Below are 16066 nucleotides of genomic sequence, written 5' to 3' on the forward strand. Positions count from 1 at the left end.
AGTAGGTAGGTAGGGAAGTGCGTGTAGGTAGGTAGGTAGAGGGATACAGAGAGAAAGAGAGAGAAATACAATAGGTAGGTAGGAAAGGGTAGGTAGGTAGGTAGGTAGGTAGAGGGATAAAGAGAGAAAAATAGAGATAGAAATACAGTAGATAGGTAGGTGTTTCTGCTGGCACAGAAATTGATCAATGTAATTCAATCAGTTAAAGAGCTTCCCAAAAGGGGGGAAAAGGGAAAAATGTTATGATACAGAATATAGTCAAATAAAGGAGGGATAATGATAACAACATAACACCATATATATGTATGTATGTATGAATTTATGTATGTTTGTATGGTTACAACATAAGGAAACTGGATGTAAATTGTAAACAGTGATTTGGAAAGGAGGATTAGAAAATTTTGTTACTAAATATTGTGGATGTTTAGCTAGAATAGGCCATAAGGATTCAGTGCTATTGGAGGATTTCAGAAGTAGTAAATGAAATGCCAGTATGTGGTTATGTATTAAATTTTGGTGTATTTTATGATGGATGTTTAAACAATTATAGTCAAATGAAAATGATGATGGTAGCATGTATAAATATCGGAGTTAAAATACTTGAGTTAATATGAATTATGGTTGATGACTGTGGAAGAGATGCACGAAAGTCTTTTATAACTGATATACTTTCTACAGTATATAAAGAAGGAAGATCCTTTGTGTTGTGTTTGTTTTGAAAATAAAAAATAAAAAAAAATTATCAAAAAAAAAAGGTGCGTCTTATACTCCGAAAAATATGGTAATTCAGTTTCTGGTGAATTATAACATGTGACATTTTTTTAAAAAGTGTTTTCCACATTGTTCACGACTAAGCAGGTTTATCTCTGTTACGGACTTTCTGGTGCATTTTTAACAGTGATTTGCAATGAAATTGTTTCTCTCTGCACACTTGTAAGGTCACGCTCATGTATGACTTCTGGTGTGTTTGCGCAGTGCTGAAGTTCCGGCAAAACGTTTTCCACACTCCAGACATTTATACGGTTTCTCTCCAGTGTGGATTCGCTGATGCATCACAAGAGTATATTTCCGAGAAAAACATTTATCACATTCTGAGCATTTGTGAGGTTTCTCTCCTGTATGGATTCGGCTGTGAACTCTAAGGGCAGATGACCTAGCAAATTGTCTCCCACAGTCTAAACATTTGTGGTTTTTTTCCCCTGTGTGAGTTTTCTCATGACCTCTAAGGGCTGATGAGGTAGGATAAAATCTTCCACATTCGTTGCATTGATGTGGCTTCTCCCCTGTGTGGGTTTTATGATGGATCCAAAGGCTTTCATTTCGAGCAAAAGATTTCCCACATTCTATGCATCTGTATGGCTTCTCTCCTGTGTGGACCCTCTGATGCCTTCCAAGGAGGTCTTTTCTGGAGAAGCATTTCCCACACTCCCCACACTTGTACGGCTTCTCCCCTGTGTGGACCCTCTGATGAATCTGAAGCAGTCCTGCCTTAATAAAACTTTTCCCACACTCCCCACATTGATACGGTTTCTCCTTTTTGTGCCTCTTCTGGTGACTCCGAAGTTCATAAGAATACACAAATCGTCTCCCACATTCTGGGCATTCAAAGGGTCTCTCTCCAGTGTGAATTCTCTGATGTCGCACCAGGCTTGATTTCGAGGGAAAATATTTCCCGCATTCGAGGCACTTTTCGTTTTTCTCCCCTGTGTGTGTTTTCACATGACTCTGAAGACCTGAACACTGGGTGAAACATTTTCCACACTCAAAGCATTTGTAAGGCTTTATTCCTTCATGGATCTTCTCATGGGACGAAAGATTTGACTTCCGAGAAAAGCTCTTCCCACATTCCCAACACTTGTAAGGTTTCTCCCCTGTGTGAATCCTCTCGTGGTATCTGAGATGGGCTTTTTCACGGAAAAAATCCCCACATTCCACACATTGATAAGGTTTCTCTCCAGTGTGGATTTTCTGATGTCTAAGAAGGTGTGACTTTAGTCCAAAGCATAAGTCACATTCCACACATTTATAGGGTTTTAGTGTTGGGGGGTTCCTGAGATCTTTGGAGTTTTTCCCAGAGAAAGATTTCTTGCTCTCCAAACCTTGACTGGATCCACTTCCCACATGGACCTTCCTGTGGGTCAAAAGGAGGGACCTGCGAGCAAAGGATTTCCCACACTCTGAGCATTCATGAGGTTTTTTGTGGTTTTTTGGAGTGCTTCTTGTGTCTGATGGGGGATCCAGGACTTCCCCACGGTCCATCCTTCCTCTTGGCTGCTGCCTTGTGCTGATTTTCTACTGTCTGTTGATAGATGCCTTGCAGGTGAATCTTTGGTCACAATCTTTTACTCTCTGTGAGATGAGGGGGGAAAAGAGGAGAAATAAATTTCCTTTTGCGAAATATAGAGAATCACAAAAGCTATCTCCCTTGGACGGGATCCTGAAGGTCTTCCAGCCCGACCCTCTGCTCAACGCATCCCACAATGGTCGCATGATCCAAATTCTGATGCTTGGCCACTGACTCGTATTTATGACTGTTGCAGTGTCCTGGGGTCGCATGATCCCCTTTTTGTGACCTTCTGACAAGCAAAGCCAATCGGAAAAAACAGATTCACTTAACAACCGTGGGACTAACTTAACTGCACTGATTCACTTAACAACTGTGGCAAGGAAGGTCACAAAAGGGGACAAAACTCATTTAACAAACGCTTCACTTAGCAACAGACATTTGGGGCTCCACTGTGGTCGTAAGTTGAGGACTACCTGAATGATATGGGCAAAGTTGAATTTTTTCCTCCTTCAGGGCCATGAAATGCTGGAGGTCTCTGAGTCTGTCCTGTTCCTGAATCTCCTCTTCCTTTTCTCCCTCGTTCCTCCCTTCTCTCATTCAAAGCGCAATTGGCTTTTCCTCCCCCTTCCTTTCCCCTCCCCACATTCCCCTTTCCTGCTCCTTTCCGCCTTCTCTGTTTGCTCCTCAAATGGACACCTAACATCAAAAACCTCATCAAAAAAGCAGAACAAAGAATGTTCTTTCTGTGCCAATTCAGGAAGCTTAAACTGCCCAAAGAGCTGCTGATTCTGTTCTTCAGAGGAATCATTGAGTCTCTCATGTGCACCTCCATATCTGTCTGGTTTGGTTCTGCAACCCAACAAGAGAGACACAGACTTCAGAGGAGAATCAGAACTGCAGAAAAAACAATGGCTGCCAACCTTGACCGGATTGCGCCACTACGGCCCCTCCGGGTCGGCGGATCCCGGAGGCCTCCTTGGTTCACCGAGGAGCTCCGGGAGAAGAAGCGCCGGAGGAGACGCCTAGAGCACTTGTGGAGGTCCGATAAGTCCGAAGCGAACCGAGCACTTCTGACAACATGCACCAAGGAATACATCAGGGCATTGAGGACAGCTAAAAGAACACATATTGCCACCTTGGTTGCGTCCGCCGAGTCCCGCCCAGCCGCCCTGTTTAGGATAACCCGCTCCCTCCTAAATAGGAGGGATGCGGGGGACCCCCTACAGGGTAAGGCTGAGGAGTATGTCCAGTTCTTGGCGGACAAGGTTGCTCGGTTTCGGTCGGACTTGGACTCCACCTCTGCAGATCCAGCCGAGACACAGGGGGATAACTTGGCAGACCATCTCTGGGCTGAGTTCCAGGATGTTGCCTCAGGGGATGTGGACAAGGCCATACGAGCTGTGAGTGCCTCCACCTGCATACTGGACCCGTGTCCCTCCTGGCTGGTTGCCAACAGCAGTGAGGTGACACGAGGCTGGATCCAGGCAGTCGTTACCGCCTCCCTTCGGGAGGGGCACTTTCCCGCCCCACTTAAAGCGGCGGTGGTGAGACCCCTCCTGAAGAAACCATCCTTGGATCCAGCCGTTCTTAACAACTACCATCCAGTCTCCAACCTCCCCTTTGTTGGGAAGGTTGTTGAGAAGGTGGTGGCCTTCCAGCTTCAACGGTCCTTGGAGGAAGCTAGTTACCTTGACCCCTTCCAGTCCGGCTTCAGACCTGGTTACAGCACAGAAACCGCTTTGGTCGCATTGACCGATGATCTCTGGAGAGCCAGGGATGGAGGCCATGCGTCCATCCTGGTTCTCCTTGACCTCTCAGCGGCTTTCGATACCATCGACCATGGTATCCTTCTGCGACGACTACGGGAGGTGGGAGTGGGAGGCACTGTTTTACGGTGGTTCTCCTCCTACCTCTCGGACAGGTCGCAGTCGGTGTTGGTTGGGGGGCAGAGATCATCCCCGAGGCCCCTAACTTATGGGGTGCCGCAAGGCTCGGTCTTATCCCCCCTACTATTTAACATATACATGAAACCGCTGGGCGAGATCATTCGGAGGCACGGGATAAAATACCATCAATACGCGGACAACACACAGTTGTATCTGTCCGCCCCGTGCCAACTCAATGAAGCGGTGGACGTGATGAACCGGGGTCTTGAGGCTGTTAAGAACTGGATGAGAGCTAGCAAACTGGTGCTCAACCCAGACAAGACCAAGTGGCTGTTGTGTTTCCCTCCCAATAATTTGGCCAATGTTCCATCACTCAGGCTGGGGGGTCAAATATTACACCCCTTAGACAGGGTTTGCAACTTGGGAGTCCTCCTGGATCCACAGCTGACTCTCGACCATCATTTGTCAGTTGTGACCAGGGGGGCATTTGCCCAGGTTCGCCTGGTGCGCCAGTTGCGGCCCTACCTGAATCGGGAGGCCCTCACAACAGTCACTCGAGCCCTTGTGACCTCTAGGCTGGAATACTGCAATGTGCTCTACATGGGGCTGCCCTTGAAGAGCATCCGGCGACTTCAGCTAGTCCAGAATGCGGCCGCGCGAGTGATTGTGGGTGCACCGCGGTTCGCCCACATAACACCTATCCTCCGTGAGCTGCGCTGGCTACCTGTTGATCTCCGGGTGCGCTTCAAGGTGCTACTTACCATCCATAAAGCCCTCCATGGTAGTGGATCTGAATACTTGAGAGACCGCCTTCTGCCGATTACCTCCCTCCGTCCCATCAGATTGCACAGACTGGGCCTCCTCCGAATTCCATCTGCCAGTCAGTGCCGACTGGCGACTATGCGGAGGAGAGCCTTCTCAGTAGCAGCTCCGACCCTTTGGAACGATCTCCCCGTGGAGATTCGTACCCTCACCACCGTCCAGACCTTCCGCACAGCCCTCAAGATCTGGCTATCCTGTCAGGCCTGGGGATAAGATCCTAATCCGCCCCGCCCGAATGCTGAATGAATGTTGTGTTTTACTGTTTTATTTTATTTTATTCACATTTTATGTTTTGTCTTGCACTCCCTCCCATGAGTTGTAAGCCGCCCTGAGTCCCCTCAGGGAAAATGCCAAATAAAACTCTAAAAAAAAAAACCTCTAAAAACTCTAAAAAAAAACCTGCCTTCCATGGAAAACCCGTAAACTGCAGGAGTCAAAAAGAGGGCTGTGAAAATATCTACGGACCCCTCAAATCCTGGACAGAAACTGCACACCAAGACAACTAGACACAAGAACAGTTTTTTCACAAATGCTACATTACTATTACTATTAGTCTTCTCATCGTTCCTATCACCCATCTCCTCCCACTTATGACCGCAAGACTGTAAATTAGTGGCTTTCATCCTTACATTGATATTGTTTCCTGATTGCTAATTCGTACCCTAAGACTCTCACTAAGGGTTGCATCTGATGATTCTTGATGAACGTATCTTGTCCTTTTATGTACACTGAGAGCATCTCCACCCGAGACAAATCCCTTGTGTGTCCATTCACACTTGGCCAAAAAAAGAATTCAATTCCTATTTCTAAATTCTAATTTTAATTCTATTCTATTCTGCAGCTTCCTAGCAAGACCAGCCTCCAGTCCAAAGGGCTTTCAAGGGTGTCATTTGTGAACCTCCACATCGTAGCCTCTTCAACACAAAACAAAACGTAATAATAGTTGGGAGTTTTAAAGGTTTTGTTCCGTTTCGCCAAACAAAAGCAAGCGAAAGCAAAGAACATCCGCTTTCTCTCTCTCTTTAGATTAAGAAGAAAGAAAAAGGACCTTTTCCGGGTTGGGAGATCCTGAGCTCAGTTCAAAGCAACTTAACTCCCCCCCCCTTAAAGAACCCCCCAAACTGAACGGGGGAGGCGAGGAGCCTCCCTGGGGGTTTCCCTTCCATCCCCCCCATAATCCTTAGGGGAAAAGCTCCGTCTGTAGGGAGCCTTCCCTCCGTTCCCAGAGACGCCCAGTCCCAGCCCTCCCATCCCGGGATCCTCGCAGGCTCAGGGATCCTCCGGGGAAGAGGGGCCACTCCAGCTACCTTTCTCCTGCGAAGGAAAAGCCCTCCTGGCAGGAAGGGACCGCAGCGGAAGGAGCCCCAAGTGTTCAAGGCGGGGCCGAGCGACGCTCTCCGGAGGACTCAGCGGCCATGCTGAGCAGCGGAGGAAAACCCGGGGATGAACGCGCAGGCGCAGACGGGAAGGGCGGGGCGGGGCTTCTGCTCTCCCTTCGGGCTCCGCCTTCTGCAAGTAACCACGCCCCTTGCTCTCAGGAATCCGAACAGAAGGGACCCTGGAGGTCTTGTAGTCCAGCCCCCTCCTCAAGCAGGAGATCCTATCCCATTCTTCACAAGGGACCGTCCAGCCTCTTCTTAAAAGCCTCCAGTGATGAAGCACCCAAAACCTCTGAAGGCAAAGCTCTTCCACTGGTGAATTGTTCTCTTAGGAAGCGTCTCTTTAACTCCACATTGCTTCGCTCCTTGATTACTTTCCATCCATTGTTCCTTCTCCTGCCCTCTGGGGCTTTGTAGAATAATTACTCACTCACACACACAACCACACACACACATAGAGACAGCCTTCCAAATAGTTCTTTCTCCCCATCCATTCTGCACGCTGGAAGTGGGGCTGCCTCTCCTCCTTGGGGGGGGGGGCGGGGAGAGGGAGAGATGGTTGTTTTAATGAGCACAGACACTTTTTTCCTCTTCAGAAACTCCGTTCAAAATTCCAGTAACTTGTCACAGCAACACAGAGTTGGCTTTTTCCTGCCTGCCGAAAGACTTTATGGCTGTTTCCTCCTAAGTGGATAAGAAATCTTTCATTTTCCTCCCAGGAGCTTTTCATTCAGTGACGGTCACATCTTACAGTCATCTGCAACAGCCGCTGGGGCAGAGATTACGGGATGACCCTCCCTCCTGAGAACTTAAATGGGAGGAGGGGTCTCTGAGTGAGGGGGGGGGTTTCTGTAGAGACTCACATTCTTGGGTGGGGCAGCTGACAATCACCAGAGGAGGGCCGGAAAGAGGGGAGTTTGGGGGAGCAGCCAAGGTCTCAAGCTTCTTCCCAAGGAGGCAACAGAACAGGGAAAGAAGCCTGAAAATGCTGCTCAGCCCCTGCAAATTAATTTATATCTGTCTTTATTATTTTTACAAATAACTCAAAGAAGGGAACACATCTTCCTCCGTCTATTCTCCTCACAACAGCACTGTGAGGTGGGCTAGGCTGAGAGAGCAACTGGCCCAAGGTCACCCATCTGGCTTTCATGGCGAAGAGGGGACTGGAACCCATGGCCTTAGGCTTCCTAACGCAGGGCCTTAACCACTAGGCCATACTGGATGTCCTGGTGTTGGTTTGGAATGGTCATTCTTAAAGACTTAAAGCTCCTGGGATTCATGCCAGTTGGGGGATTCCGTCATAAAGGACCTTTTTTGTGTGGGGGGGGGCTCTCTTGTACTTTCAAATGGTCGTAAGGTGATGGCTGCCTGTGGTGAACCCCCATGGCTGCCTCTGCCCTCCAGCTGTGCCTGATGGGCTCTGGGCTGAAAGGGGGGACCGACCCAAACTCAGCCTCTCCCACTTGAGCTCAGAAGGGAAGGAAGGACAGAGAATCCCACACAGGAGGGGCCACAAATAATGAAACCCCCCCCCCTTTGTTGGAGGAGGAGCTGAAGGCTGGCAGGTGGAGATGGTATGTGTTTGTGTGCCTGTGTGTGTGTGTTTCTTTGTGTGTGTGACCTTCTGTGTCTCCCAGGACTGGACCTTCTTCCCAGAGAGCCCGAAATCCATAAGGAGAAAGAGCCTCCATCAGACCTGAGGAGCATCCGGGTACCAGGCGCCTCGGGGGAACCAGGTGTCCGGATCAAGGGGCTCACAGGGGGCGGGAAGATGCCAGAAGCCCCACTGAAGTAGCCAAAAGGAGTCCGGCAGATCCAACATTTGGAGCACATCAACAACTACAGTGCATGGACTGCACAGCACGGCACCATCTGAAGGTCATCTTGACTCAGTCCATGCTCTAAAAAGACTCTTCTTCATTATTTTGAACAATTCTTTTATTGAGGATTTTTCACTATATATCTCCCTCTCTCCCATCTTTCTTTCTCTCGTCTGTCTTTCTTTTTCTATCTCCCTCTCTGTTACCCTCTATCTTGCGATCCCTCTCATTTCTCTCTCATCTCTCATCCTCCTTTCTTTCTCTCCCCCCCTCTGTCTGACTGTCTGTCTGTCTGTCTCCCTCTCTCTCTCTTCTCACCCTCTTGGAAAGCCCTGCGTGGTCTCCTTGGGGCTGGGAGAGGAAGGAGTCAACCCACGGTGGAGGCTTCCCTCCCTCTCCTTCTCCTCTCGTGCAAACCCTCCTGGCCCCACCACAGCCGAGGCACCACAGCAAGGCTCTGCGAGTGCAGTGGGCAGACCAAGGAGGGGATACTGGGTCTTCCCCACCTCAGAGGAAAGCCAGATGGGCTTCTCCTTCCCTCCTACCCTTCCCCTTCCCCCACTGAATCCTGCTTAGGCCCAGAGAAGTGACCCAATAATGGTATCCTCTTCACCACCTGTTAGGTAGCGGAAGCGCATCCGCAGAAGGTCCATGATGATGTCTGGGCGCGACCTGTCAAAACCGCGCTCGACTAAACCGCGCCCGATTAAACCGCGTTGCTGATGTCATCAACAGGGCGACAACAGCCAGCGCGGAGAAAGAAGGGCGCTTTAAATAGCGCTTTGAAAGTAAGCCGATTCAACTTAAGGTAAGGGTAAGGTTTAGGGTTAGGTTTAGGGTTAGGTTTAGGATTAGGTTTAGGGGGGTTAGGTTTAGGTTTAGGGGTTAATTTTAGGTTTAAGGTTTACAGCGTGCTTCTGTCTCCGCGCTGTTGTCGCCCTGCTGATGACGTAAGCGATGCGGTTTAGTCGAGCGCGGTTTAGTCGAGTGCAGTTTTGTGGTGGAACCATGTCTGGGTGGGTGGGCGGAGCCTCGTAATGCCGCCACTACCATAAATATTTATTTTTACTCCCAGGAACTTTTCACTCAGGTATCATCAGGATTTACACTGATCTGGAACAGCCACTGGGGCAGAAGTCACATGATGAGCCTCCATCTGAGAATTAAAATAGGGTGGGGGTCTCTGAGCAGGGAGGGGTCTTCTCACAATCCTTTGTTTCCTAATCCCCAGAGACCCCGAGACAGGAAAGAAGAGTGTTTGGGGGAGCAGCTCCTGCTTTTTCCCAACACAATGCAACAGGGAAACAAGGCTGAAAATGTTGCCCAGCCACTGCGGAATAGAAATGATTTGATTTTTTTCCTCACTTATATCCGGCTTTATTATTTTTAACAATAAGTCAAGGCAGTGAACGTATCCCATCCGCCTTCCTTCCCATCTCTGGAGGGACCTGAAAATGGCTCTGCATGGACGGTCGCCATCCGACTTGACTGAGCTGGAGAGGATTTGCAAGGAAGAAGGGCAGAAAATCCCCCGATCCAGATGTGCAAAGCTTATTGCTTTATACCCAAAAGACTGGAGGCTGTAACTGCTGCCAAAGGTGCTTCAACAAAGTAACTGAGTGAAAGGCCTGAATACTTATGCCAATGTCTCGTTTCAGTTTTTTTTCTTTTTTAATACATTTGAAAACATTTCTAAAATTCTGTTCTCATTTCTCATTATGGGGAACAGAGTGTAGATTTAATGAGGGGAAAAATGAAATTCAACAACTGCACAATCAGGCTGCAGCATAACAAAATGGGCAAAAGGCCTGAATGTCCCAAGTGAGGTGGGGTCCCATTAATCCCGAGCGTGTCAGGCACATTTAGGCAGCCACCCATCATCTGCCCTTAAGAGCAGGGGCTCCATCCGAATCGCCAAGAGATTTTTCCTAAAGTGAATGGAAAATCTGCTCCTTTTCATTCAATCCCAAAGTCGGAAGTATCCAGCGAGGGAGGAGGGAGCCAAAAGAACCAAGATGGCGGCTGTTTTAAAGGGAAACACACACAAAGCTAGAAAGCAGCAGGACTTTGACTGCAGAGCATGACGCCATCTTGACTCACTCCATGTTCTAAAAACACTCTTCTTGACTATTTGGAACACATCTTTTATTAAGTATTATATTCACAGATCAAAGAAATACAATTCAATATTTCTGTGAATATACTGTATGTTTGTGTTTCTACATATGAAAGGTAATGTGAAAAAAGGGGGGGGGAAATCCCTCCAAAATAAGATGGGCTAATGGGGCACTGAGTGTAGATTTAATGAGAAAAAAATGAATTTCGTTTTTATTAAGGATTTACTTTTATTAAGGATTATATTCCGAGATCAAAGAAAGAAACTCAATACAATATGTACAGTATACCTGTGAATATACTGTGCGTTTGTATATTGTATGAAAGACAATGTGAAAAAAGCAAAAAAAATCCTTCCAAAATAGGCAGTAAGAAAAATAAACTTTCCCTCTTCATCCTCAGCCAGCAGATTCAACATCAACATTTTATCTCTAAATAAGCTACCAGATGCATCTTCCTTCCATCCCTCGCTCCATTTTCTCCTGTCTAAATCGTCATTCTCCTCATTGATCAATAAAGGCCCAGTAAGAATTAAGAAAAATACTTACCGTATATACTCGAGTATAGGCCGACCCGAATATAAGCCGAGGCACCTAATTTTACCACAAAAAACTGGAAAAGTTATTGACTCGAGTATAAGCCTAGGGTGGGAAATGCAGCAGCTACCGGTAAATTTCAAAAATAAAAATAGATACCAATAATGTTTTTGAATATTTATTTCAAAGAAAAACAGTAAACTAGCGGTGTATTCAATGAAATACTTCACTCACCTCATGATGCTGATGTCCCGCTGTGATGATGATGTCCCGTGCAGCCGCGGGAGCGATGTCCCGCCTCCTATGACACACGGCACAGTGATTCCTATCATTGGATCACTGTACCAGAGGAGGTGGGACATCGCTATGTGGCTGCTTGCCATAACAAGGAGGAGGTGGGACATCGTTGCAGAGCGGCAGGAGGGGGAGGAAGGGGAATCGTAAGATAGCCCTGCATTACATTAGAACGTGAGGAGGGGGGATGGTGCGGTGCACGCTGCGTGGCAAACTGACACAGAGGGAGGGGAAACTCAGGGGCGCTGGGCCATTCACGAGCGTCACCCAGCGGCATGGCCCCGCCCCTTTTTCTCCTCCATTTCGGGCAAATTTTTCACTGACTCGAGTATAAGCCGAGGCGGCTTTTTTCAGCTCAAAAAGTGGGCTGAAAAACTAGGCTTATACTTGAGTATATACAGTAGGTGTTTTGACTGTTACAACTTAATTATTCTAAGCGTCAGGAAATTTCTCCTTAGTTCTAGGTTGCCTCTCTCCTTGATTACTTTTCATCCGTTGCAATCATTTGCTTGAAATGTCTAGGAAATAGTGGCCAGCATTTTCTTGGGCTAAACACCCGTCTGGCCGAGGAGCCAAGGCAGGCGAGGAATATGGGCGAAGAGCTGAGTCGTGGGCGTGAGGACGAGCACAAATGCAAGGTGAGGGAGGCCAGCGGGTGAAGAGCAGCAAGGCTGCGGGCATTAGGGGAAGGGGAACGGAGGGGCCAGCCAGGGGTGGAATCAGCTGGTTTGCTAATCTGCCCCAAAGGTTAGCTACCTGTTACGTCCTTTTGCCTCATTGTGTATTCTCTGATGGGGTTTGAGGTTGCTTCAATAGAAAAAAACAATATTTTGCCCAAACCAACATTTTTTAGGATTTCCCTCCTGTCACTGTGTGATGTTTTTGGTGACTTATAAGATGTGACATTGGGAAAAAAAACCACATGTTTTCACATTGTTCATAACTAAATCGGTTTATCTCTGGTATGCACTTTCTGATGCATTTTGAACGTTGGTTTGCAATGAAGAGGTTTCTCACGCTCTGCACCCTTGTGTGGCTACTCTCCTGTGTGATTTCGGGTGTGGATGTGGAGGGCTGAAGGTTGGGCAAAACATTCACCACCCTCCAAACATTTATATGGTTTCTATGCATGGTGGATTTGCTGATGCCTTCTAAGGGAACCTGAATGAGCAAACGCTTTCCCACAGTCTAAACATTTGTGATTTTTTTCCCCTGTGTGAATTTTTATATGCACTCTAAGGTTTGATTTGCTATTATAAAGTTGTCCACATTCGTTACACTTATATGGTTTCTCCCCTGTGTGGGTTTTATGATGTGTCCAAAGTCCATTGTGATAAGGAAAAGATTTTCCACATTCTAGGCAGCTGTATGGCTTCTCTCCCGTGTGGACTCTCTGATGCATTCCAAGGTTTGCTTTAAGGGAGAAGCATTTCCCACACTCCGCACACTTGTATGGCTTCTCCCCTGTGTGGATTCGTTCATGATTCTGAAGCTCACTTTGTGTAACAAAACATTTCCCACACCCCCCACATTCATAGGGTTTCTCTCCTTTGTGACGCATCTGGTGTCTCTTAAGGTTAGCAGAAAGCATAAATCGTTTCCCACATTCTGGGCATTCAAAGGGTCTCTCTCCAGTGTGAATTCTCTGATGTCGCACCAGGTTTCCTTTCAGGGTAAAGCACTTCCCACATTCGAGGCACTTTTCATTTTTCTCCCCTATGTGTATTTTCACATGACTCCGAAGACCTGCACTCTGGTTGAAACATTTTCCACACTCAAAGCATTTGTAAGACTTTTTCCCATGAGTCTGCTTATGGGACCAAAGACCTGCGTTCTGAGAAAAACTCTTCCCACATTCCCAACACTTGTAAGTTTTCTCTGCTGAGTGGATTCCCTCGTGGATTCTGAGATGGGCTTTTCCACGGAAAAATTTCCCACATTCCAGACATTGGTAAGGTTTCTCTCCAGTGTGGATTTTCTGATGCGTAAGAAGCCTTGACTTTTGTTGAAAGCATAAGTCACATTCCTGACATTTATAGGGTTTTAGTGTTGGTGGGCTCCTGAGATCTTTGGAGTTTTTCCCAAAGGAAGATTCCTCACCCTCCAAACTTTGACTGGATCCACTTCCCACGTGGACTTTCCTGTGGGTCAAAAGGAGGGACCTGCGAGCAAAGGATTCCCCACACTCTGAGCATTCATGGGTTCTTTTGGCCGTTCTTGGAGGGCTGTTTGAGTCTGGTGGGGGATCCAAGAGTTTCCCACGCTTCATGCTTGCTCTTTGGCTGCTGCCTTGGGCTGAATTTCTACTATCTGTTGACAGTTGCCTTTCAAGTAAACCTTTGGTCACAGCTATTTTCCTGCTGGCGGAACAAAAAAGAAGATGAGAACATTATTTGCTTTGGAGAAACACAGAAAATCACAAAATTGTTGAGAGCCAGATGCTGCCATTTGTAAAGTGCTCAGAGAATGCTGTAATGCACTATGTGTCTAAGTTGAAATGCCATTGCTATTGCTAATAACAACGGTCCTCAAACTACGGGCCGTGGGCTGCATATGGCCCACCAAAGCCATTAATTCGGCCCACACAGAACTATGAGGCTGCCCGGAATATATCGCCCTGCTCACCTTCAGCCAAGTGCAGAACTTAACTTTGTTTTTACCCATTTTTGGCCTGAAGAATGCTTGGGGCGGGGGGGGGGGATATGAACAATTGTCTGCACAAATGCCCCAGGAGTCAAAAAATTGGCCCATTTTCTTCTCCCCTACCCCCAGAAAATATTAAGAGAAAGAGATAGAGAGAGGGAGGGAGGGAGAGAGACACTGACTTGTTGATTGTAAGCTCCTTGGGGCTGAGAAGAGTTACTGTAAAACTGAGTTTCCTGAAGTGGACCACTAGACTCCCAAGGAATTTAAAAAATGGTCTAGTAAGAAGAAAAGTTAACCAAAAGAGCAACATGCAAACAAAAGCAAATGAAACACCCGCAGGAGCAAAACAAACCAAAGTTTAATTTGTGTGCATTGTTTAATGCAGTGGTCTCCAACCTTGGCAACTTTAAGACCTGTGGACTTCAACTCCCAGAGTTCCTCAGCCAGCTAGGACCAGCTAGCCACGCCCACCCAGCCGGTCTGGCCCCCCAATAGTCTGAGTGACAGTGAATTGGCCCGTTTAAAAGGTTTGGGGATCCCTGGCTAATAACAACTGCAACAGTGAGGCCAGAATTGCAGTTCTTGAGCAAAGCGGTTAATGCGATGTCCCGTGTAATGACCACTTTTCTCAAGAAATGAGTTTGCAGCCCAGTTGTAGTCGTAACTCGAGGACTGCCTATAGGAAACAAAAAGTCAAGGCAAAAACTTTTCACTGCATTGCAAAGAGCTGCTGATTCTGTTCTTCAGAGGAATCATTGAGTCTCTCATGTGCATCTCCATAATTGTCTGGTTTGGCTCTGCAGCCCAACAAGAGAGACACAGACTTCAGAGGAGAATTAGAACTGCAGAAAAAACAATGGCTGCCAATCTGCCTTCCATGGAGGACCCGTAAACTGCACAAGTCAAAAAGAGGGCTGTGAAAATATCTACAGACCCCTCACATCCTGGACAGAAATTGCACATCAAGACAATTAGACACAAGAACAGTTTTTTCACAAATGCTACATTACTATTACTATTAGTCTTCTCATCGTTCCTATCACCCATCTCCTCCCACTTATGACTGCAAGACTGTAACTTAGTGGCTTTCATCCTTACACTGATATTGTTTCCTGATTGCTTATTTGTACCCTAGGACTCTCACTAAGTGTTGCATCTGATGATTCTTGATGAATGTATCTTGTCCTTTTATGTACACTGAGAGCATCTCCACCCGAGACAAATCCCTTGTGTGTCCATTCACACTTGGCCAATAAAGAATTCAATTCGTATTTCTAAATTCTAACTTTAATTCTATTCTATTCTGCAGCTTCCTAACAAGACCAGCCTCCAGTCCAAAGGGCTTTCAAGCGTGTCATTTGTGAACCTCCACATTGCAGCCCCTTTAGCACAAAACCAAACAATAATAATCGTTGGGTTTTTAAAGGTTTTCTTCCGTTTCGCCAAACAAAAGGAAGCGAAAGCAAAGAACATCCGCTTTCTCTCCCTCTTTAGATTAAGAAGAAAGAAAAAAGGACCTTTTCCGGGTTGGGAGATCCTGAGCTCAGTTCAAAGCAACTTAACTCCCCCCCCCTTAAAGAACCCCCCAAACTGAACGGGGGAGGCGCGGAGCCTCCCTGGGGGTTTCCCTTCCAACCCCCCCATAATCCTTAGGGGAAAAGCTCCGTCTGTAGGGAGCCTTCCCTCTGTTCCCAGAGACGCCCAGTCCCAGCCCTCCCATCCCGGGATCCTCGCAGGCTCAGGGATCCTCCGGGGAAGAGGGGCCACTCCAGCTACCTTTCTCCTGCGAAGGAAAAGCCCTCCTGGCAGGAAGGGACCGCAGCGGAAGGAGCCCCAACTGTTCAAGGCGAGGCCGAGCGAGCCTCTCCGGAGGACTCAGCGACCATGCAGAGCAGCGGAGGAAAACTCGGGGATGAACGCGCAGGCTCAGACGGAGACGGGAAGGCCGGGGCGGGGCTTCTGCTCTCCCTCCGGGCTCCGCTTTCTGCAAGTAACCACGCCCCTTGCTCTCAGGAATCCGAACAAAAGGGACCCTGGAGGTCCAGCCCCCTCCTCAAGCAGGAGATCCTATCCCATTCCTCACAAGGGACCGTCCAGCCTCTTCTTAAAAGCCTCCAGTGATGAAGCACCCAAAACCTCTGAAGGCAAAGTTCTTCCACTGGTGAATTGTTCTCTTAGGAAGCGTCTCTTTAACTCCAGGTTGCTTCTCTCCTTGATTACTTTCCATCCATTGTTTCTTCTCCTGCCCTCTGAGGCTCTCTAGAATAATTACTCACTCACA

General features: G+C 47.5%; 1 protein-coding gene across 1 annotated transcript; it reads right to left on the reverse strand.

Moving 5' to 3' along the window:
- Window positions 1-486: 486 nt before the first annotated feature.
- LOC148046992 (uncharacterized) lies at window positions 487-13493 on the reverse strand. Its single transcript, XM_087711227.1, has 2 exons — window positions 12288-13493; window positions 487-1975 (listed from the first exon to the last, which is right to left on the reverse strand). The coding sequence occupies exons 1-2, from the start codon at window positions 13406-13408 to the stop codon at window positions 946-948; spliced, it is 2151 nt and encodes a 716-aa protein (XP_087567353.1). The 5' UTR covers window positions 13409-13493; the 3' UTR covers window positions 487-945.
- Window positions 13494-16066: the final 2573 nt, after the last annotated feature.

The sequence above is a fragment of the Thamnophis sirtalis genome, unplaced genomic scaffold, assembly GCF_051295495.1.
Source record: "Thamnophis sirtalis isolate CommonGarterSnake01/CBP01778 unplaced genomic scaffold, rThaSir2_p1.2 scaffold_3, whole genome shotgun sequence".
NCBI lineage: Eukaryota > Metazoa > Chordata > Lepidosauria > Squamata > Natricidae > Thamnophis > Thamnophis sirtalis.

Bases quoted from the DNA above. Each gene is read 5' to 3' on its own strand.
- LOC148046992 (XM_087711227.1), bottom strand. From the start codon at position 13,408: ATGAAGCGTGGGAAACTCTTGGATCCCCCACCAGACTCAAACAGCCCT. The intron at 1,976-12,287 runs GCATCAGCAAAT...ACACCTTCTTAG, and splicing joins CATTCAGGTTCCCTTAGAAG to ACATCAGAAAATCCACACTG.